Raw genomic sequence first — 22,763 nt, 5'->3', positions numbered from 1 at the left:
TAGCCTACCTGCTCTAGACAAAATCCACTACGGAGTAGTCTATGGGGTAAATGACTTAGATTGCCCTTCTCAGTACGGAATACGGAGGAAGCAACTTGAACATAAAGTACACGCTACCTATTTGGGGCACTTGAGTGGACTCACTCCTTCAGGATTCCCATTCATCGCTTCCCAAAAGAAACTCTATAGCGATCCATGGATGATACGAAACTGTGTTTTCCCTTTTTTTTCCCACTCAAATTTTGATGTCATTCAAACCGCCCATCTTATGAGTTGAGGGTCCCATGTGACGTCCACGGGTACACCCGAGGTTTTCGCGTTCAAGATAAGCGCCTAGCAGTATCCGGGGTTGACCCTTAATCCAAACATTGAGGTGAATATCGTTAGAACGACATTCGTCTTCGAACCTAAAGTTACTTGAGATATACATTCTACTAGTTTCTAGGTTTTTGTGCCAGTCGATGGCAGCCTTTGGTGGATCAAGGCTTGCTTCCTGATTTATCAATAAAACATTGGAAAGAAAAAGACTCAATTATTTTGATCCCGCAAGTTCCGCAAATTCCGCAAATTCCGCAGGTAACATGTATTTCACCCGGACGAGGGTCGTCAGTTCCACTATCCCTCCGACCTATCTATGACTTAGACTTGATCTCAAACGGGGGTCACTGCTGTACCACGTTCTCATAAGTATCAATTGAGCTCAATGTTCCTATATCTATTCCGTACTAGTGATGAGCATCAAATAGCCAGCCCCAGGCCTTTGTCAAATAATATCGACCATGTAAGCAATGCCGGGTACATGTGTATGTAAATAATGGGGTGCCGGAGATGAAGATAATTTTGGTGATGCCGGTCGGTGGAAGGAGCAACAACACTCTGAGATACGGCGACTGAATATCCAAACAACCTGTAACAGAACGAACACCCTAGATATAAGATTCTCTCATCAAAATAAATGTTCCATACAACATTGTGAGGCAAGTCTGTTAAAACCAGAATCATGGGTTATTTTATCGACGGCGATAAAGTCTGGTCATAGCAGGAATTGTACATTGCTGTCCGTTAAAATCCAGATGAAGTTTACTGGAAGCGTGAGAGACACCTTTTGCTTGTTGACAAGCAGGAAACCCTATGAGCACCCGAGGTTCTAAACTGTTGGTGGTCTGGCTGTCTAAGGCCTGTTTGTCCGTTTGTCCCAAACGATTCTGCTGAATACATCATTATTTCTCTCCTTGATTTCCTTCCATGGAGAAATGGGTGACTTGTGGGTGTCTCGGCCTGGGAACTATCCGCGACTTCGTAAGCTCAAGGTTTGCTGTGTCATCCCATGTCGAGACTGGACGTTTGAAACTTGAAGTTAATGGGCTGTGCGCGACTATGGTTCGACAGATAGTGATTGTATAGTGGGAGGCAATCCGTGACCTCGAGAATGGTCATCTGCCTGGATGCTGTCTACTGTCAGGTGGAGGTGACCTGCTTGCTGAAGAATGGCGTGGGATAGTGGCTACTGACGAAGAGCAGTGTAAGATGCGAGCTGTGAATGTAAATGGGGGTGCGACGTGGTGGTGACCCATAGATGCGCGCCCTGCACGTGTGGGAGATGCTGTGCGCTAGTGGAACAGGGGTAGTGAGGTTAATGAGAGCATGTACGCGGTGACTGAGATTATATCAGTGAAACGTTAGCCATGAAGGCAAAATATGTGATGGGAAAGCAACAGGAAGAGAGAATTATGAGTGCTGAATTGGATAAGATGAAGCCAGGTCCAAGGGCTATGGCCAAGATTGGAATGATCCCACGTGCCAACCTAACAAACAATAACTAGCCTCAGGCTTCCACGTAGCGAACAACATGACAGATATATTATTACAAGTCGTCTACCGCTTTATAATTACATGACTTGATCTCCATCTAAGAAACTGTGCGGATACTTCTGAATATCACATTCTCCACGGCGAAAGAAGCAAAATAACGCTCATATATAAATATCCCAATTGCGATGAGCTCATCTGACCGAGGTTTGAACCCTCTATACCCCCATGCCGATAGGTCTGGATTAAAACCCTATTCACTGTTGGAAGTAGAGCCCGTTAATAGTGACAAACGGTCTGGATGTTCTACTATCGTATGTGGAGCAGTATTGTATCGTGAATGAGCATTCGAAACAATTATGCGGTTTGTGGTAGGTTAGGTATCGGCGGCGAGGTTAGCAAGCTCGCGAAAGTACCGACAATATTCAGCGGGGGCTCTTCATTGCTAAGCAACTGTTTCAGGGCTCAAGTTCACTAGATTCCTGTCTTGCACGCATGGAATTGGCGTCGTGCCGCTCATCAATGAACATTTTTATAGAGAAACAAGACCAACAGTGGCACATAATCACGCCGAACGGCATTTGAAAATTTGCGCTTTTCTCGGCAAATTTATTTGTTCGGGAGTCCTCGGTAGTTAATTTGCATATAGTTATAGCTTAATTTTCGTCTGGGTAAGATGTGGTTTTTCGACAGGATGATGTGATATTCAGCCACCAAGATGCCATTCTCAACTAGGTTTTGACCCTTCTTGGCCCTGAACCTGAACCCCTCACAACACAACCACCAGAGGGATTGCTCTATACTTGGCTTCATGATGCAAGGCAGTGCCAAGTGGTCTCTTATCAGTAAAATTGTGTTCAAGGCAAAATATCCGATGAGATCGTCGCTGCGGGGTGTATAAAAAGAGCCCAGATAATCCAAATTTATCATAAGGTAGAGAGGAAAGTTCAATAAGTTTCACGATTCAGTTGCAAACGCCTTGGCCCGTTAAGATGTCCACTGTATACACCGCAAAGAAAGGCCCGAGTGCGTCTATCTCGGTACTTAAAGGGACAGATACAGACTCATCTACCAGTCTTGACATCGCGCCATTGGGTGAGCCAGGAGAGGAACGTCGGTTTTGGTTTCAGCGAGGCAAAGGCTATAATCCCGAAGCAGTTGCGACCCAGCCCTCTGTTTATGATAACCCTGACACTGCGAAGGAATATCAACCCCGAGCTGACTGGGAGAATCTTCACCGATTCGACCCATCTGCTCGGTGGACATGGAGCGAGGAATACAAATTGATTCGAAAGATTGATCTTCGTATTATGGTATTTACTTGCCTCATGTTCATGTGTTTGGAGTTAGATCGGTCCAATCTGACACAAGCCCTGACCGACAACATGCTTCCCGAGTTGAATATGACCACGAATGGTAAATAAAGAACCAGGTTTCCCTTTTAACCTTATGATATTCCAGAGCTAACCAGAGTACGTCCTATCTTCAGACTACAACCTTGGGAATACGGTGTTTAAGCTCTCATTCCTCTGTGCCGAGCTTCCCTCTCAGCTCCTTAGCAAATGGGTTGGACCTGATCGGTGGATTCCTACCCAAATGGTTCTTTGGTCTGCAGTTGCTATGGCACAGTATGGACTGAATGGAAAAACAACATTTCTCTTGTGCCGTGCCTTGCTTGGTATTTTGCAAGGCGGATTTATCCCAGATGTAAGTTAAACCCGTTCTTGTTACGGATCACGGCTAACAAACTCGAAGGTGATATTGTATCTGTCCTACTTCTATAAACATCATGAGCTGTCTTTGCGACTCGGCTTCTTTTGGACAGCCATGAATATTGCGGATATTCTTGCTGGATTCCTAGCTTTCGGGCTTTTGCATCTTCGTGGTGTGCAAGGTCAATCGGGATGGCGCTGGCTGTTCTTGCTGGAGGTGAGTAGGCATCTCATATAATTGAAAAGGACGCATTACTAATACCGAGGACAGGGCCTTCTGACACTGCTATTTGGTCTATCTGCATATATTTTGATGCCACCAGGACCATGCCAGACTGCTAATTGGTCTCGGGGTAAGTCAGGCTGGTTCAATGCGCGGTAAGTCGTCTGTCTTCTCTTTTGGCTTTTGCATCGTTATTGATAGGATTCACAGGGAGGAGACCATCATTGTCAATCGAGTAATTCGTGATGATCCAAGCAAAGGATCCATGCACAATCGAGAACCTATTACGCCCAAACTACTCTGGAAGAGTCTCAAGGACTATGATCTTTGGCCGATATACATCATCGGACTTACTTTCCAAACACCAGTAGTGCCTCCCAAGCAATATCTAACTCTTACTCTGAGGGGCCTCGGATTCGGCACTTTTGTGACAAATCTGTTGGTTATTCCTAGCGAAGTGCTGTGCATTTTCTTCCTTCTACTCCTCACCTACGTCTCCGAGATTTGTAGTCAATTAACTTTGGTGTCTATGATTGGGCAAATATGGATACTTCCCTTCTTGATCTATCTATATGTGGTCGACATCAATACCGCAAACAAGTGGTGTGTGTGGGCGGTGATGACACTGCTGCTGGCATATCCAAATGGTAAGCTCACCTATTCATACATGTTGCATACTTGGTATCGTGGCTCACAAAATCACAGCGCATGCTATTCAAGTTAACTGGAACTCCCGCAACTCAAACACTGTCCGATCCCGTACGGTCTCGGCTGCCATGTATAATATGTGCGTCCAAGCATCGGGAATTATTGCTTCCAATATCTATCGCGCTGGTTGGTCATAAACTTCCTTTTCTTTTGCGCGTCTGTCTGGTATTCTAATTTGACTCAGATGACGCTCCCCGCTACCGGAGAGGCAATGGTACTCTAGTGGGACTCGGTGTCTCAAATGTTTTCATCTATTTGTTGACTAAAGTATACTATGTCTGGCGCAATCAAAGCCGCGACAAGAAATGGAACACTATGACGGACGACGAAAAGGCGCATTACTTGGCAACCACTAAGGACGAAGGAAATAAACGACTGGATTTCCGATTCGCCCATTGATTATCTCGCTTAGAATTGGGCTTTTGACCGATTAACATGTGAAGAAATCCCTTAGTGCACGGAGGATACTCTATACAACTTGATATTAACCCAATGAATAAATATTTTATCTCGTTTATGCTGCATAATCCTATGAAGCGCTAGCAAGCATCAGATCTAAAACAAGACACTCCCATTTTTGATGCGATTGGTCGGACCCTACATGGCGTGCTTGAGTAGATCCCATACATGGAATAAATATCCAGCCAACTAATAGTCAATTAAAATAAGCGATCAGTGCAATTATTTTGGATTGATCTGATTGAACACATCTTCTGGTTTTAACTAATGTAGGTATGGTATCCTTCGTAAATCAACTATGTTGCAACCTCCAGTAGATATGATCCCATCCCGGTGACATTTCCAGATGGCGGGATGTCAGACAATTTCTAGGGAAAATGACGAATATCAAGTGGGACGGCACAGATTCACTGTTATCTGTTAAGATAATCAACAACTAAGACGTGCTTTCACTCTAACTGTGCGACAGCAACGTTCCAGATCTGCGGGGTTACGACAATGAGGGCTGGGCACAACAACAAACCGATGTCGCAAGCGGATAATCGGCAACATTCAGTACGTTGCGAAGTATAAGATAGAATCCCTAGTCCCAGCCTTCGCATTCCAGGATCAACAAGCAACGCCATCCAACAATCACTACTGTATCCTATACCCTTACCATGGCATCCGCTGTCGTCGAAACCGCACCTACGGTGGTTCCCATCGTCGAGGACAAGATTACGCTCACAGGCCTCGCACGCGAGCCTATCAAGTCCAGTGGATCTCTCGATGCTTTCGAGTCCTTCGATGTCACTCCAGTCATTGGACGCGAATTCCCCAATGCCAACTTGAAAGACTTCCTGCGCGCCCCAAACTCCGATGATCTACTTAGGGATCTTGCTCTGACCAGTGAGTTGTATGCGTGGGGGTGTGTGGAAGATAGAGCTGACATAATATCTCAGTCTCCCAACGAGGAGTGGTCTTCTTCCGTAAGCAAGATGGTCTAGACAACGACCTGCAAAAGGAGCTTGTCCAACGACTTGGTGAACTCTCGGGCAAGCCAAGCACATCTGGACTGCATATCCACCCAGTAGCAAACTCGGGCCGGGAACACAGCGTCAAGGATGATGAAATTAGTGTGATCAGCTCCGCAGGCCGGGAAAAGCTTTACAAGGACAGAAATACACGGAAGCAGACTGCACGCAGAGAGTGGCACAGTGACATTACCTTTGAGCCCATTCCTAGCGATTATACTCTCCTGCGTCTCACAGAACTTCCGAAAACCGGCGGTGGTAAGACCGCTTTGTATACTTCCTATGAAATGGTCTAGGAGAACTAATTTTTTCTAGATACCTTGTGGGCCTCAGGCTACGAAGTTTATGATCGTATCTCCGAGCCCTACCAGAAGTTCCTGGAAGGCTTGACTGCAACCTATGCGCAACCTGGCTTCAACGAAATTGCCAAACGCAACGACTTCACAATCCACCCTGGTCCTCGTGGCGCACCTGAGAACGTCGGAGAGGAGCTCATAGCTGAGCACCCTGTCATCCGTACCAACCCTGTCACCGGTTGGAAGAGTGTCTTTGCTGTCGGCACGCACGTGCAGAAGGTTAATGGTGTCTCCGAAGAGGAGAGCCGCCATCTTCTCGACTGGTTCGTAACTCTCATTGTTGAGAACCACGATCTGCAGGTGCGCAATCGCTGGCAGAACCCTAACGATCTTGGTATGATTCCCCGTCAAAGTTTGTGAACACCGTATCTGACTGTTGTTATAGCTATCTGGGATAACCGATCTGTATACCACGCCGCAACCTGGGACTATGACGGGCTTGGCCCGCGCACTGGGCACCGTGCTGTCGGCCTCGGCGAGAGGCCATATCTGGATCCCAAGAGTATTGGAAGACGGGAGGCGCTCGCCAAGAGCGAATAGATCATAATCTAAATTGGAAGATTAGCCTCCTCGTGATCCAATTTAATAAAGGTTCTTGTTTTCAAACACGATTTGCAAGTGCCTACGTTATTCTGCCTTATATATTATACTATATCTTGAGGACCTTGACCATATTACGTTCATAATTCTTGGGACTATGTAGTAGAGCTAAAGGGGAAGATGGAGAGAATTGTGTTAGGAAAGGAGACAAAGACAGAGCTCCCGAACTGTCTACCTACTAAGGGGTGCACCCAACTAGTGGCCTAAGGCAGCAAGGCGATCACGATGATTCGATAGCTACCTAAGGAGTAGATTGCTTACATATTTGTTTGAAGAGCCCCTGGTGCTAAATAGATCGATTGTCTCTTTTCCGAATCCACATATCCGACCCTATGATCCGTGAACGAGCTCTATACGCGCGGACCCGGTTCTCTGGGCGAACTTTTGATCGAGGCATAATCATTATAAGAAAGAGAAGAGAAGAGAAAAAATAAAGCCTGTACGATTCTATGCTTGTTTGCTCCTATGCAGGGAGGCTATGTTTTGACTTACAAGGATGTGGTATCCCTGCTTCTTGGCTTCACTCGATATCTCCTCACTGAATTGCCTAGAAACGGGCTCTAAGCGTCTTGTATTCCAGCATCCTTCCTAGGCCGTTTGCCCTCTTAGCCAACGCAGTTTTTTTTAAATCTTTTTTTTCGTTCAATAGGGCCTAATAGTCAGTGAATCAGGTTGCCTAGGTGAGACCAAGCGCTATCGCGGTTATCCGCGCATCTTATCGAGACGCCCAAAAACAAGCCCTAAAGGTGTTCGGCCCGAGCACCAGTGCAAGTGCCGACAAGCCTCTTGCGAAGGCTGATTGGCTATTAATCATGCCAGATGCCTTCAAGTGCAATTTACCTCTATGATTCTCTTATAGAATTCACATTCAACGCTACAGATTTTCAGTCAATTCTTAAGATCTCCAGTTTTGTTCATCATGGAAGACCCTTACAACGGGTTCTGAAAAGGAACCAGGAGTCTGAAAAATGCACTCTCAGTGGAAATGTTCAGAAAATTTATGTCACCGTGCAGGCTTTTGTAGAATATTAGTCGAGCGATAATAAAGCCTCGTGTTTCACTTCTTTTTTTCGGTTTTTTCATGTTCTTTATTTCCCATAGTTAAGACATAACTCCAAGCTCTAGTCTGCTAGACTAGAGCGACCCCCATATGATAGATTAGGAGCCTAGGGATAAGCTCGGCCACTTTTAATAGTGCTATCCACTAATCACATTACTACGATAATCACCAATATATTTAGTGGCGCCAACTAGCAACGAAGGCTTAGGGCTATATATCTTTTGACTAGTAAGATATAATTTTAAAGGCTAGGCTCTACCGCAATATAAGGTCAAGATACGTCGACGCGTGTCGAAACCGGTACGATGTTAATAGACTGATCCTATCTATCGAGATGTCCAGCAATCCAATGCAAGCGAAAGCTTTACATAAGGGGGTAGGGTAGAAATGCGAATTTTGTCGATCATAAAACGCCAACTAATAGGAAATTTCGATCACACGTCCATTGGTGAGCGAGGAAGGGTGTCATTATCAATAGGTGTCATTATCAATAGCGATGACGGCAATTTGCAACGAGGGCAGCAAAGTTCGCACGTAACCAGAATGGGGGAACGACTCAAATAGAGATGTAGCATCTTTGCCAATGGCGTGATAAAGCAAATCCTGGCCCCCCGGATGACTATATAAAAAGTCTGTGACATCGTAAACCATCCCTGATATGCAAACTAGACAGCACCCGGCTCGTGTTTTTTCAAGGTAATCAGCCCAAGCCATATTACATTGCCGGTCTCTGTCAAGCTGATAATCTCTGTTTTGAGGAACTGTTGAAGCATCCCCCAAAACAGAGTAGTTGCGTGCTCTTTCGATATGCTCTTGCGGTGTCCGTGTGACCCGCGATGCCAGGCAAAGTCTTTCGCACATCCAAATAACCCATTTGCTGAGATCGAAGGCATACCAGTGCACTCCATTTCGGTAGTCGGATGGGAACCGGTGGTGGAAGTTGTGGTATCCCTCACCAGACGTCAAAAGTCCCAAGAAGAAATTATCACGTGCGGTATGACTAGTAGAATATGGCTGATTCCCAGACCAATGTGCAAGCGAGTTGACCAAAAACGTCATGTGTGCGTGTATGTATGACCGAAAGAGTCCGGCATACAAAAGTCCACCTTGCCAATCCTCGCAAATTAACTGCGCTAGATACGTTGGAACCACGAGCCCTGCGAAAGGAGCGAGGATAGCATAATACCGCTGTTGCCATACTGCCACGGGATCACATTCTACATCCGCAATATCAACCGGACCCCACGTGGCGGGAGTAAATCCAATGAGCCAGCCAATGTGGGAATAGAAAAGTCCTCGTCGAGCATTATAAGGATCCTTGTCAGAGTCAAGGTAGCGGTGATGTGCCCTGTGATGTCGAACCCACCAGATGATGGACCACTGGAATTGGCCAGCCCCAAGCACAGCGAGGATGTATCGGAGTGACGCACATGCGTGATATGATCGGTGAGACCAGAGCCGGTGGTAACCTTCGGTAATTCGAGCAATCAATAGGTGCCCTAATGTGAAATGTGGACGTTAACTTACCAACTGTCATTGCCAGGCTATATATCGGGTAAATAATTAGCGTCAGTAGAGCTGTCTGGGTCTGGAGTTCAACTCTTTGTGAACCCCAAAACAGAATGACGATAGGAGCGAGAAGAAGCACAAAATGAGGTAAATAGAAGTTTCGAAAATAGAAGTTACTCTCTGATAGGATGAAGTTGGTGACATTGTTTTCCCACATAGTCCACTAAATGAAAAGCGTGTCGTGAATTTCGGGGCATCTGAAGGCTGCGACTGCTTTTGCAGTCACCGCAGGAAATGCCCTTTAAATATGGACTTCTGGATCTGCTGGTACTTTCCATACTATGGTGGGGGGAGATAGCCCTTTGTAAATTTTACAGATTCTAGAAATGATCAGCTTCCAAATACCCACCGAGTTTCGTGGCTGGAAACCGTCTTTGATTCTTGTGCAGGCCATATTTCCTCATCTTCTCAATATTTTCGTTAACTTTCATATAGTAAATACATGGTTGATCTGCGCCAACATAAGGAATGTGGATCAATTACAGGACATGGGACGCTCATCATGACGGTAGACATTCCCCTTGGCTGCCCAGCTATGTATGCGATAATTAAAAGAATTGAAGCTTTAGGGATTAGGCAGTGATCGCTTGCCACATGTCAGGTGTTCACTGTTCTTAACTTCTACTAGCTCTTCAATTTCCAGAGCTGTATATCCCATCAGTCAGCATATATGTAATACTGGATATATTGGCACATCGTATGCCAAGTTATCCGGTATTGGATTGAAGTCTGGAATGCTTCAACTTGATATAACTGTGGTGCTCATTGGGCTGCATCTACAAGGGGTATTATACCCTTAGCTGAAGTTGGAGCTTGTAAGGGTTTCTGTGTTTTACCAAATCTAGATATAGTCATGTAAGGGCTTTGACAATGTTAGCCAAACTTGTAGGCAGCCCGCAGTTCCATATTGATAATTGTTTACAGAGCACGCGGTGATTGTGGCGTTTATTACCGTGGACACAGATGTATATCTGCCAGGATTCCTCCCCCTGAAGGCAAGGGGTGGATATCATTCGAAATATCTCGATGAGATGCATACATATTATATTTTATTATTCAGACATTCGGGCTCTCCGTCCCTCTGACATTCGGTCTGAGTATCTATGCGAGATACTATTAGGTAGAGCCCTTTAAACGCCCATTGTTATTGTGCTTATAGTAGGCCAAGTAAAAGGGCGTGGAAAGTTATAAGGACAAAGAATGTAGAGTAGGTTCTCTCCCTAGTGAGGGAACCTGCCCCTTTTAAAGGTTTAAGTCAAAGAATACCTATATAAATCTTGTGATAGGTGTAACCTATTGTCCTTGGAGAAGTATAGTATAAGTGGATATATCCTTAGCTATTGATAGAGTTATCCCCGAGTAGGCTTCCGCAAAGCCCAACCCACAGTGGGCCGGGGTTCGAGCCTTTAGGCCCAAATCCAACCCATTTGTGGGTTAGGCTGGGTTTGGGCTCTGGGCTTTGTGGGCTCTGCGGAAGCCTAGTTAGGTTAGGTTAGGTTCGGGTTAGAGTGGGTTGTGCCGAAGTCTAGATAGGAATGATGGGTCAACGGATTACACTTCTTTTGCCACTTGAATATGAAGAGATCATTAGAACGCGGTCGCGTTGACGACGCCAGTCCTTTTTTGATAGGATAATGGGGGCGGTTTCGAGAGACGTAAGGCACGTGATAGAACTAACATGTCGCGTTTTATTGATAAATATAACTAGCTTACTTAGTTCGTTCAACGTCCACTCTCGTCGCTCTCTATAAGCGAATCAGATCGCTCATATGATGATCAGTGAGTGGATCAGATAGCTCATGTGATACTAGTTATATGATGCTGAATCAGCTTATACAATGATCTGTGAGCCGGTCAGCGTGTTTAGAGGCGTGCTTAATTTTACTCTGAGATCAAAAAGCGGCAAGAGATGAGCACTAAAATGGAAGGGGAAAGGTCTCGAGTGCCAGGCATTATCCGATACACATGTAGGTAGCCGGATAACTAGGACGTTATCTCTTGTTTGTTCCGGCCCGTAGCCCTAGTGGCTTGTACCCGGATTTCCGATCACGGATATCCGACTGATACATTATTTATCTTCAAATAGACCGCTTGTTACCTTTCCCGTTTCAATTGATATTGCAACTCTAGGCAAATAATTCCCAAACTCAATATCTGCAATGTCTTCCATCAACTCCAGTGATATTCCAGGCCTCAAAGAGCTCCCAAACGCCCCCAGAGTCACATTAGCATCAAATGTTACCCTGCAGCCTCCACTTTCCCGCCGGGGGCATGGTCCAGGCCTCATTGTGATAGACCCCGGCTACGATTTGCCGTATATTCCCTCGGCAGAGCTTCCATCGACTACCCTTGATCCCGTTCCGCAATACAAATGGGCCGAGGAGGGATATGCCGTTTTGCGCATTGCCATGTGGAAGACCGCCGAGCCCGGAAACTGGTCACTAGAAGCTGGATTCCTCGATAAAGCTATTGACAGCCTCAAGAGTTTAGAACAATGTGACGTGAAAGATAAATTTGGCATACTCCGTACGTTATAGACACGCCTTTTCTCTCGCTCCGCAAATGAGACTGATCTGGTGGGATAAACAGTGTACGGGACACCCGAAGAATATGCGCCATCGTTTCCGGGACAGCTTGCGAAGGCTGTGGCAAATTGCGATAACATCGTGGCTGTTGTCTCTTTCTCTTCTGCATTTGATTTCGCTTCCGCCTCCAAGCCTCAGTTGGTTCATCTCGCGGGCAAAACAGTGCCCGCAGAGAAAGAGGGACTGACGATTTATACGTACCCCGAGGTCGGGACTGATTTCATTATGCCCCATAGCCCTGGGTTTGCCTATTCTCCTGCAGCGGTGTCTCATACTCGGAGCTTGACATTCATCAAGAAGCATATCGGTGGTCCCATATTTGACTTGGAGAAAATATGGGACGAGCACACATATTGGGAATTTGAGAATCGGTCTGTCGAGAAGACAATGGCTACTATGGTGCGAGAGCCGTATGTAAATCACATTCCTACGGTAAGGAGTGCTTGTGTTTCACTCAAGCAGTGTAGATTCCCTGTTTCTTTCAGCCAAGGGATCCTTGGCTAATCAATCGATACTACTTAACTAGATGACCGGAGGTATTGGACGAAAGCGACTAACCGATTTCTATCGCCATCACTTCATCTTCAGTAACCCCGATAGCATCAAAATGAACTTAGTCAGTCGAACGCTTGGCGTCGACCGCATTGTGGACGAATTTATATTCATGTTCAACCATGATAAAGAGATCGATTGGCTGTAAGTCACTATTCGTTTACCCTGGCAAAATATGGACTTGATCACTGCTGTTCCACCCTGCTCTTTCTTATCAAATTCTCACAATTCCAAATCTAGTCTTCCCGGAATCCCACCGACCCATCTTCCGCTCCGCATTCCTTTCTATGCCGTGGTGAATATCCGTGGAGACAGACTGTATCATGAACACATTAGTTGGGACCAATCTACAGCACTGCGTCAGCTTGGCTTACTACCTGAATACTTGTCTTTTCCTCATGCTGTTCGTGGAATGGAAGGCAAGATACTGCAGTATAAGCTACCAGTCGCAGGAGTTGAGACGGCTGAGAAGCTCGAGGATCAGCGCAAAGTGGACAGCAATACTTTGTTCATGCCCAATGGGAGTGGGATTCGTGAATATCAAGGTTGTGACGGGTTATAGGTGGCCAGCAACATTATTCAAAATTCAGTAATCCAAGATTCATCCTCTTTAACTTATTGTGACGTATATAAAAAGCGGTATCTAATTTGGTTCTAGAAAAGACACCAACCCACTCGGTCAATATTCTTCGAACAGACAACCATCATCATCAATCCTCACCAATCGATATTCTTGGCCTATGGGCCTCAGTCATTATTTCATTCGTAACATTATACATATATACTCATTCAAGCTTGGAAATCTCTACAGTTCCTTGGAAGCTTTATTGAGTGGCCTGAGGCACCAAGCACCCATGGTGACAGCACCTGTACTTAGTAGTTAGATCCTGTTTCGCCTGTCTCTCTTCCTTTCTCCCATCCATCCAACCATATGAATCATTTCTTTCTCCATTCATTCTGTAGAGACCCCTAGAAGGCTGTTCCTCGGCATTCATGGACGATCCACCCATATGGATCCACTCCAGCGCGGGGCCCTTAGAGCGCACGGACTTCGATTGCCTAATACGGTAATATTTACTTTCCTAATCCGGAAAGATATCGCATTGAGGACCGAATTTCCTCACCAGATATTGACTTCAGATATTCTAGATGCGTCATTGGAGGTGCTCTCAACATCGTCCCGCAGCTTTTGTGTAGATCGTCCTATCTGTATAATTTGTTTGATCACATTGTCTTGACGCGGCATCTAAGATATTCGAAGGATATATAGAAAATGTTGCGGCGTCCAAGGCCACGGCCTGAATAGTATGTCCAGCCTTTCGAGCGTGAATTGTTTTCAATGAACATCTTTCCTCTACATTAGTTTCCTGACCTTTCAATATACCCGAAGAGAAAATGCCATTATTTAACCGGATGGTAGTTGCGACACTTGCTTTAAGTAGTACAGAATGGGAGAATTCAATATGCTGCATTATTAAATAATCACGATGGGAAACATAATCTTGATATCTACGTCTAGCCTCCTGTCCGGCCTAGAGACGAGAATCCCTGATTTTCCTTGGGGCTTTTGAAGCATATGCACGTACAATGAAGTGGGAGCCTCCAACGGTGACCTGATCACCACTCTTACGCCCCCGCATTTCAACATCTAGCCCGCTAGCCATTGAAGGCAAACCATCGTTGCTTGGTCCCAAGGCATATTTTATCTCCCAGTGGCCATCCGTCCACTCTTCCCTTCGCGCGCTGACCTCCTCTCCAGTGATTTTAACAGCCCGTTCTCCCAGGGATGTTTGCGTAACCACATGGATTTGCTTCTGATGAAGAACCAAATACGAGCCCCCAATTTGCGCTAGAAACACTTTGCTAACTTGGTGCTGACCCTTTTCCAGAATACCCTCATCAGACTCCAAGATCCATGAACGGCCACGCCCTGACCCCTCCTGCCCTTCGCGAACCGGAAGATATCTCCACACTTCTTCATAATCCGTCATCGGCGCTCCGGGTACATCGGACCGAGCCATGGTCCCAGTCTCTAGGTCATCTCCATTTGGAAGCGGGATGAATGGACAAGGGTTGCTCACGTTGAAATTGTGGTGGGAATCAATCTCATGGGTAAACACCACGCGCCCTGTGGCAAGTCAGTCATTTATTGTGCGATATCCCACCGACAGTTAGAAAGATTGAGTGAGATCGTACGTGGGTCCTTGCTTTCCTGGATACATTCTCCCGCGAGCGCCCAATCGATTTCGCCGGTTTGTTTATCGACTCGTAAATCGACGTACCATTCGCCAACTGTTATCACCAGTGTGTCGGTGGTTTCGAAGGGTGCCTCTGATGCCCATTGCATTGAGATGCGTGTCGTCAGGCTCGATTCCAAAGCTGGCACAGATAACTTTGACATTTTGGTGGCGATGATTCTTCAAGATGTCTGCTCTGAAGAACGGTCGGGGGAGGTTTTGGCAGGTCAAGGGTGGTATAATCTACATGATTCAATTGGACATATAAATACTACAAATCGAATATGCTAATATATCTTGGACTCCAAAGTGCCGTTCTCCACAATCTCCAACTTCCAAGAAATCTGACCCCGCGCTACCCAAGTCTCGCTGCCGGTTGCCCTTTTCGCAGACTGAGATAGTGACTCACATATTAATTCACTATAAAGGCAATAGAAACATCCTTGATATATTACGAAATACAATTCTACCTGGACCCATCTGTGTGACAAACTGAACAATGACTTGGATTCTGATCGCTGCTCTCATAGTAGCCGTTCTTGTCTACCAACTCTCCATTTTCACTTTGTTCAGCCCTCTTGCACGAATCCCCGGTCCAAAGACTTTCGCCTTGACCAAGTTCAAATTGGCCTATGAGGACTACAAAGGAACTCGCACGCGAAAGATCAATGCTCTACATCAGCAATATGGACCCGTTGTTCGTATTGGCCCCAGTGAGGTGACGTTTAACAGCACCTCGGCCTTGCGTGCGATCTACGGTGCCGGAAGTGGCTTTGAGCGAACTGGCTTCTACCATATGTTTGAGGCTTACGGTCGAAAGAACATGTTTTCGTTCGCTACTGCGAAGCAACATGGAGAAAGGAAGAAGCTGTTTGCTCATGCCTACGCCAAATCTGTGATGCTCAAAGGGCAAAATGCAGAAATAGTCGAGCAGAAAGTCAAGTTGTATATGGACCTTTTGCAACGAGATGGGGGAAAAGCGAGATATTTTCTACCTTGCATTATTTCTCCCTGGACACAATCACCGAGTTTCTCTACGGATCTTTCGGCAAAACTGGATGTCTCGAGGGACTGGGGCAAGATCGCGCGCTCATCGGAGATATCATCGACACTGCGCGCCGCAAGCTATCGTGGTATGCAGTTCATTTCCCTCACTTCACAGAATGGCTTTACTCGAGGACCGGGGTTAGTGGCTGTATTGCGAAATGGCTTTACCCGATGCAACTGCCAACGACTTACAGCGGCATCAGACTTCACGCGATGAAAGCCACTCAGACATATGCCAGTGCTTCTGACAGCGAGAAAGCGACCACATCAGCCCTGATATCCAGACTGTGGAACCACCACCATTCCCAAAAGACAAATGGAATAGATGATCTCGATATTGCATCAGAATGTGCAGACCATCTTCTGGCAGGCATTGATACCACCAGCGACACACTGATGTTTCTGATTTGGGCTCTTTCCCGGCCGGAAAACAAGGAGTTCCAAGACAAGCTCATTGAGGAAGTCTGCAATATCCCCGACGAGTCGCTCAATTCGAATGGTATCCCCAAAGTAGAAAGTAGCGACAAGCTCTCTTACCTCGATGCAGTTATCAAGGAGACACTCCGGCTCTACGCACCTCTTCCTGGGTCAGAGCCACGTTCACTACCCACGACAGCCACAATCGATGGCTACACGATTCCGCCCCGGACGGTGGTTTCTATATCCCCATATGCGCTCCATCGTAACGCTGAGGTTTTCAAAAGTCCCACAAAATTCAATCCCGATCGCTGGTTGGATCCCTCTGAAAACTTGGCAGATATGAAGAAATGGTTCTGGGCATTTTCCAGCGGAGGAAGGATGTGTATTGGCATGCAGTATGTTTCTTATTCTCCATAAGGATGACTTCTGGCTTTGGTCATGAGAGATGGCTAACAAGAAACAGTCTGGCAATGGCAGAAATGACTACTTTGGTCGCAGCCATTTATCGAAAATATAGAACCACACCAATGGGAGATTTCGGTACCGTCTCTCCTGGCATTACAGGCCGCTATGAGGTGTTCTATGATGATACTTGTAGTCGAATGCGGGTATGTTCAGCTAAAATGTTTCCCTCGAAGATTCGCTAATCATCGAAACAGGAACACGAGTGTCAGGTTGAGTTCACGCCACATTAACCAACTAAAGTAAAGAGTGTAGTGTCCATGTGTTTTGATTTGAACGATGTCGCATCAGCTTGGGGTTTCACAGATTGCATGATACTTTAGCCCTATACTTTATCAATTGGATTTAAAAGAATTACATACCAGTTTCTAATCTCAATAAATTTGTTTCTTCTATGGTATTGCCAATAGTCAATAGTATCTCCACATGGCCCATATGGAAGGTGTCTGCGAACGCTTGGCGCCATGGGCTACGGCAAGGGCTACTACCTAGATGGGCTGCTACAAAACTTATCTGATACAACACAAACAGACCCAATGAGATAAAATGAATTTCTTGTAGAGTGAAGAGAAAGATCAACTGCTCACCGGATACCGTCGGCGCCAATAAAACCGATGCAACACCTTAGCAATATCCGGTCGCTCATCCTTCAAAGCATGCTTTTCAGCATGCTCCTGTGCCTGTTTCAACGCCCGATCTACTTCACACAAATCCAACCCTCTCTCATCAAACACCCGTAGAATCAGCTTAACAGCACCCACATGCTTCTCCCTCGCCGCAACCGAAAACACCGTCTCCGCCTCACAAACAGCCAGCGGATCCGCCCTCGCTCCAAGAGCCGTCGCATAGCGTCCTCGTGACCATCACACGCAGCCTCGAACAATGCAGTACAGCCCACCAGATCAGTATCATCGATTCCACCCCTGTTCTGCAAGAGGAAATCAAGGAAGCCCTCAGGATCCCCACTAAACACTACTACTATTACATGATATGAAAAGACTAAACCTACATAATATACCTAATCTATGCGCAGTTAACGTTGGGGTAAGTCAAATTCACCTGCAACGATCTTAGCCCCGGTAACGGCCCCGCAGTCACTATCTTGGCGTCAAGCAAGAGTCCCCGCATGATAGTTGTGGAAAGAGTCTGCGAGACAGCATTGCTCATTGATCGGATTAATAGAATTTGTAGAGATGTTTTATCTGGTAATGAGATAGTGCGCAGCTGGCTTGTGTAGAACTAAGGCTATAAAGAGCAATGGCTACCCCAATTCAACCTTTGATGTAGAACTTGTCAAACTTGTCGAACAATCTTCAAAATGCGCTTCACAACTTCTACATTATCTTTTCTTTTGCAGGGCGCCATTGCTTTGAATGTCGGCCCAGAATATAGTCACCCGATAGAAGGTGAGTCACGCAAGACGAACCCGAAATCAGCATACTAAACAGACAATAGATCTCGACGTCGATCTTCCATTTTCTCAGCCGGTCACATTCGCCCACTTGGAATGGCAAAGATGTCTTGCAGCATCTCATAATAAGGTATCTTGTCAAAGCACCTCTTTACACAATGATTCTATTGAGACCTAACCTGGCCAAAAGCCTCTCGACATCGCCATTCTTGGCTTCCCCTACGACACCTCAACATCATACCGCCCCGGTGCAAGATTTGGCCCTCGAGGCATCCGCGCAGGATCGGCACGGGAGAAGAAAGGTCGAAGCTATAATACCGTGTGGGGGGTGGACCCATATGACGAGGGACTTGAAATTGTGAGTACAGCGCATTCACAACTATGGAATGCAATGTATGGATCGCTAATCCATAACCAGATTGACTGTGGAGATATTCCCATCACCCCATTCGATGCCGCGCATGCCTTCAAGCAAATGGAACAGGGTTACAGACAGGTTCTCTACCACCCGACATCCGAGGGAAGCTCATGGGAACACCCGCGAATTGTGAGCTTGGGTGGAGATCACTCGATTGTCTTGCCTATCTTGCGGTCATTGAAACATGTGTATGGGCCGATCTCTGTTATTCACTTAGACTCGCACCTCGACACTTGGGATCCTTATGAGGGTTACACTGGAATCGCGTCCAACCAGTCGGCAATTACACATGGAACTTTCTTCTGGCATGCGAGTCGTGAGGGCTGTATTGCCAAGGGGACGAGTGTGCATGGAGGTCTAAGAACGAAACTTTTTGTGAGTTGTGGTTTGTCTCTTGTCGGGAATGAATACTAATCAAAATTATCAACAGAGTCCTAAAGATTACGAGATCGACCAGAATGTTGGATTTACGATTATCGAGGCCCATGAGATTGACGATATTGGCATGTCCGGGATTATTGAGAAGGTCCGGAGTGTTGTCGGGGATACCCCGACTTATCTTTCCATTGATATTGACGGTAAGACTGCCTTTTCCCCATTCAAGGCACATCAGAAATTAATTTATTCAATCAGTTCTCGATCCGAGCATTGCCCCTGCGACCGGAACTCCCGAATCAGGTGGTTGGACCACTCGTGAATTAAAGCGTTTCATTAAAGGCCTTGAGGGTGTGAATCTTGTTGGCGCCGATGTGGTTGAAGTCAGCCCGCCATATGACACTGTTGCTGAGACTACTTCGATCGCTGCTGCGGATTTGATTGTTGATATTCTAGCATCTATGGCGAAGTTGAAGACAGGCCCTAAGGCAAAGGCGCCAACTTCAAAGGATGAGTTGTGAGAAGGGCCTGACACATGTTACAAACTTTGAGATTTAAACTATGTATGAATCACGCTATATGAGACTTTCAAATGGGCAAAACTAACTTGCCTGATTGTTTGAGGGCATCTCTCCAGTTAACCACATTCTCGTCTGAATTCATGATACTCCAAATTTCCTGTATAACTTTCCATTGCCTTTTGAAATTGCCCATTGAGTATCCCTGGACTCGCTCCCACCATTCAACCCAAGGCTGTCGATCAGTTGCCTCACACGCAGCGATAAATGCTGGCCAGGACATAGGAGCTGCGCGTTTTTCGCCACATGAGTATACGTCTTTGAGGTCTTCTGCCAGCGAAAGGTTCTTCCAGATTGCTTGTACCCGCTGCTGTAGGTCCACCGGGCTGGAGTTCTCTATTGCTCGATAATAAAATATTGCGATCGCACTATGAAATGCTAGGGCCTGGAAACGTACTATCTCAAGCATCATTGGCTTCTCCAGTGCAATGAGATGGAAAGACTCGGAGTCTATATCCCACGAAAATATTTCATCGTGCAATGCCGAACATGCCTCGAGCAGAATCGTTGGCATTTCGCTATCCTGGTAGAAGGCGAGATACTCGGCCACCTGGCATGCCTTTTGTAACAGATTTCCCAGATATGAGGTGATCCCATACATGTATTGGATGTTTGTGTCGTCGTCGTGGAAGTAAGGCTGTTCAAAGAATGGACCTTCTGCTGTCCAGGGCCTAGGTTCTAGCTCGTGTGCTGTCGTTCGAGCCAGAAGACTTAGAAAATGGCAAATACTGCTAACCTGCCGACTGGAGTCATCCAGCGCACCGGAGACATGCTCAGGTCTTTGCAGCTGGCGACAACCCTTCAGGTGGATTGGGAAATCCGAATCTTCTCCCGTCATGGTCTAATTTGTTAGATTCAATAATATTCCATAACATGGAATGAAGGCCACCTACATCAATCGTAACTAAGGAGAGCATTGCCGTGAGGTAGACGGTATATTGCTGGGAGTTATTGGGTGCTACGAGTGCAAACTTGAGTGCCCGTAAAGCTTTGGCCCGGTGCTGGAGACCAAGGTTGTGGTATTCTCTTGAGCCACCCATGACGTTCCGGAGGTGGAATGCAGCCGATGATAATATACTGTGGAATAGTGAGATTGAGACACCCGAGGAAGGCGCCGCATTTTGAACAAGGCATAAGTCAGGGCAGCCCTCGAGAGCGAATGGGAGATATGTTGTGCGCCAAGGGTTCCTTGGGTGGAAGACTGGTTGTAGGAGCTCGGCGACATGATTTTTGTAGTGATACATGAGCGTGGATATTTTGTGGTCTTTGAATAGAGGGATTGAAAGCTCGATATGCGGTGATGGATATATTGTGAGCGACCTTTGTCTTGAGTATGATAAAGTTGGAGAATTTGGTGTATCCATCATGGCTATCACGGATTCCCAGTTTGAGGAGAAATCCGTTTCGCGGATTGCTGCATTAGGAATGACATTATCATTCGGAATTATTTCAAAAATTTCGCTAGACAAATCGATTGGGTCGAATTGACTAGGAGTGATCTCAGAAGTACAGTCCTGGGTCTGATGAGTTTCATCCAATGAAGCGCGGGGTTCGAGATATTCATTGTCGCCAGGTTCCCATTTGGAGAATATTGCAAAGGGTCCTATACTGACGGTGCGCGATGGCGTTGAAATTTTGTCAAGAGAAGAGATAATTCGGTTGATCTCGTCATCCGAAATGCTAGGAGAAGTAGATCGTTCTAATGAAGAACTGAATCAGCAAATGTGCCTTTGAAAGAGGTCCAAGACTCACCTAGTCTCATCTGTCTGCGTCTTAGGCCTTGAAAATCTCGCTTCTTATCTGTCATCCAGCACAGATTCACGCCGTAGCCGGCGCATTCCAGGCCGGATTTCTGGCAGACTCCACATCCATTTTTCTGGCGCTCATCGCATTTGACCTTCCGAGACCTGCAGGTCCAGCATCTGTTCTTGTCAGCTTCAAGAGTATATGGAATCTTGAATACGCTTGATGTATTACCCTGTGAATGTCACCGACTTCTGCTTTGCCTGACGAAGACGCTTGGTTTGCTTTCTAGGAGCTGTCACTGGGCCACCCATGATCTCATTGATATACGGCTGGTTATCAATCTGAGCAATGACAGTCATCTTTGGTGGTCGCAAGGGGGGACTATCAAACAGACCAGTATAACGTGCAATTGGAGTAACGACAAGGGAAGAGGTCGAGACCTCAATGTCAAGCTCAACGGTACTTCTCAATAGTGGAGCTAGCTTGAGATACGTGCGGGGTCAGTTGGGACCAATAGTTACAACTAATAGCCGAGGAGATGTGCCAGTTTTTCAGGAATATCTACTCTGAACTCGAATGCGGGGTTCTAAATGTTTTGATTCCATGACATAACATATTCGGGGATGAAGCCTTATCAACGTCGGGATATGGATCTTATCGATACATCTCATCTTATCTTATCCTTTCTGGATAAGTGGGTCTGCTCGGCAATTTGAAAAGGGAAGGAGCCAGCGAGAGGTAAACTTGGACATGACTTGGACACTATGTACAAGGATGTGTATCTAGCCTGGAGATCATTAATTCTTATTCTTAATTTAGGTATTATCAATAACTGCATAAATGCTGCACAAGAAAAGCGTGGTATTTCATTCGCTAGTTCCTACGACACATCAGGTACTGTTTATAGAAGATTCGCTTTAGGATTTAACAAGGCTAGCCTGCGGCAGCGGGCAGCAATAAATCCAAAACTTTAATAATTCGCAGCCGCGTGGAGGTTGAGGCTACCTGTAGGGCTATGTAGCTGTGGACCGGACCCAAAATTCCCGTGCGAAAAAACGGGTGGACCTGTCGGGACGGAAGAGAAACATCCCTACATACCGGGTTCTCAAATACCCGATTTCCCCTGATCAAATCCTGACAGTCATTGGAAACAAGAAGTCCGTGCATTTCTCGTATAGCCAAAACGCAAAACGATCATGATCTTCACGATTGCGGGCCCAACCAGAAGCGTTAAATCCGATGACTCAGCGGATGATTGTACCTAGGTATCGGAGCTCCCGCTGAGTAACCCGGATATCTGATACCCGACCAGATCTATAAGTGTAGATCGAAAAGTAAAAAAAGTATAAATCCCTGTCAAAGTAGCATGTACGGATCATTCCTGCGGTGTATATCTTCCCAAAATCCTTTTCACATCCCTCCC

At 46.2% G+C, this 22,763-nt stretch overlaps 8 protein-coding genes across 8 annotated transcripts; 5 read left to right on the top strand and 3 right to left on the bottom strand.

Annotated features, from left to right (window-relative positions):
- Nucleotides 1–2,801: 2,801 nt before the first annotated feature.
- Nucleotides 2,802–4,851, top strand: N7471_006060 (putative MFS transporter; the record flags this gene model as incomplete). The annotated part of the gene is made up of 7 exons (XM_057278779.1): nucleotides 2,802–3,225; nucleotides 3,299–3,516; nucleotides 3,565–3,738; nucleotides 3,793–3,899; nucleotides 3,955–4,391; nucleotides 4,450–4,578; nucleotides 4,637–4,851. The coding sequence occupies 7 exons, from the start codon at nucleotides 2,802–2,804 to the stop codon at nucleotides 4,849–4,851; spliced, it is 1,704 nt and encodes a 567-aa protein (XP_057138389.1).
- A 719-nt stretch (nucleotides 4,852–5,570) lies between these two features.
- Nucleotides 5,571–6,820, top strand: N7471_006059 (TauD/TfdA dioxygenase family protein; the record flags this gene model as incomplete). The annotated part of the gene is made up of 4 exons (XM_057278778.1): nucleotides 5,571–5,799; nucleotides 5,853–6,182; nucleotides 6,240–6,614; nucleotides 6,666–6,820. 4 exons carry the CDS (start codon nucleotides 5,571–5,573, stop codon nucleotides 6,818–6,820), a joined length of 1,089 nt encoding a protein of 362 aa, XP_057138388.1.
- A 1,591-nt stretch (nucleotides 6,821–8,411) lies between these two features.
- Nucleotides 8,412–9,477, bottom strand: N7471_006058 (acyl-CoA desaturase; the record flags this gene model as incomplete). The annotated part of the gene is made up of 2 exons (XM_057278777.1): nucleotides 8,412–9,439; nucleotides 9,468–9,477. The coding sequence occupies 2 exons, from the start codon at nucleotides 9,475–9,477 to the stop codon at nucleotides 8,412–8,414; spliced, it is 1,038 nt and encodes a 345-aa protein (XP_057138387.1).
- Nucleotides 9,478–11,668: 2,191 nt separating this feature from the next.
- N7471_006057 (uncharacterized protein) lies at nucleotides 11,669–13,208 on the top strand (the record flags this gene model as incomplete). The annotated part of the gene is made up of 4 exons (XM_057278776.1): nucleotides 11,669–12,035; nucleotides 12,099–12,526; nucleotides 12,621–12,790; nucleotides 12,887–13,208. The coding sequence occupies 4 exons, from the start codon at nucleotides 11,669–11,671 to the stop codon at nucleotides 13,206–13,208; spliced, it is 1,287 nt and encodes a 428-aa protein (XP_057138386.1).
- Nucleotides 13,209–14,178: 970 nt separating this feature from the next.
- Nucleotides 14,179–15,047, bottom strand: N7471_006056 (uncharacterized protein; the record flags this gene model as incomplete). Its single annotated transcript, XM_057278775.1, has 2 exons — nucleotides 14,179–14,774; nucleotides 14,843–15,047. 2 exons carry the CDS (start codon nucleotides 15,045–15,047, stop codon nucleotides 14,179–14,181), a joined length of 801 nt encoding a protein of 266 aa, XP_057138385.1.
- Nucleotides 15,048–15,382: 335 nt separating this feature from the next.
- On the top strand, nucleotides 15,383–17,045 carry N7471_006055 (cytochrome P450; the record flags this gene model as incomplete). Its single annotated transcript, XM_057278774.1, has 4 exons — nucleotides 15,383–16,016; nucleotides 16,046–16,745; nucleotides 16,814–16,958; nucleotides 17,010–17,045. The coding sequence occupies 4 exons, from the start codon at nucleotides 15,383–15,385 to the stop codon at nucleotides 17,043–17,045; spliced, it is 1,515 nt and encodes a 504-aa protein (XP_057138384.1).
- A 1,055-nt stretch (nucleotides 17,046–18,100) lies between these two features.
- On the top strand, nucleotides 18,101–19,537 carry N7471_006054 (agmatinase; the record flags this gene model as incomplete). The annotated part of the gene is made up of 6 exons (XM_057278773.1): nucleotides 18,101–18,218; nucleotides 18,268–18,353; nucleotides 18,414–18,581; nucleotides 18,642–19,016; nucleotides 19,072–19,219; nucleotides 19,275–19,537. Coding segments are annotated over 6 exons (1,158 nt in total), but the record flags the coding sequence as incomplete, so codon positions are not given.
- A 67-nt stretch (nucleotides 19,538–19,604) lies between these two features.
- On the bottom strand, nucleotides 19,605–21,699 carry N7471_006053 (Zn(II)2Cys6 transcription factor; the record flags this gene model as incomplete). The annotated part of the gene is made up of 4 exons (XM_057278772.1): nucleotides 19,605–20,435; nucleotides 20,488–21,293; nucleotides 21,347–21,516; nucleotides 21,572–21,699. The coding sequence occupies 4 exons, from the start codon at nucleotides 21,697–21,699 to the stop codon at nucleotides 19,605–19,607; spliced, it is 1,935 nt and encodes a 644-aa protein (XP_057138382.1).
- Nucleotides 21,700–22,763: the final 1,064 nt, after the last annotated feature.

Source organism: Penicillium samsonianum, assembly GCF_028829775.1.
Source record: "Penicillium samsonianum strain IBT 33392 chromosome Unknown utg000003l_segment0_segment0, whole genome shotgun sequence".
In the NCBI taxonomy this organism is placed as follows: Eukaryota; Fungi; Ascomycota; class Eurotiomycetes; order Eurotiales; family Aspergillaceae; genus Penicillium; species Penicillium samsonianum.
The sequence above is the reverse complement of the archived record's forward strand: the minus strand, read 5'-3'. Positions and strand labels throughout refer to the sequence as shown.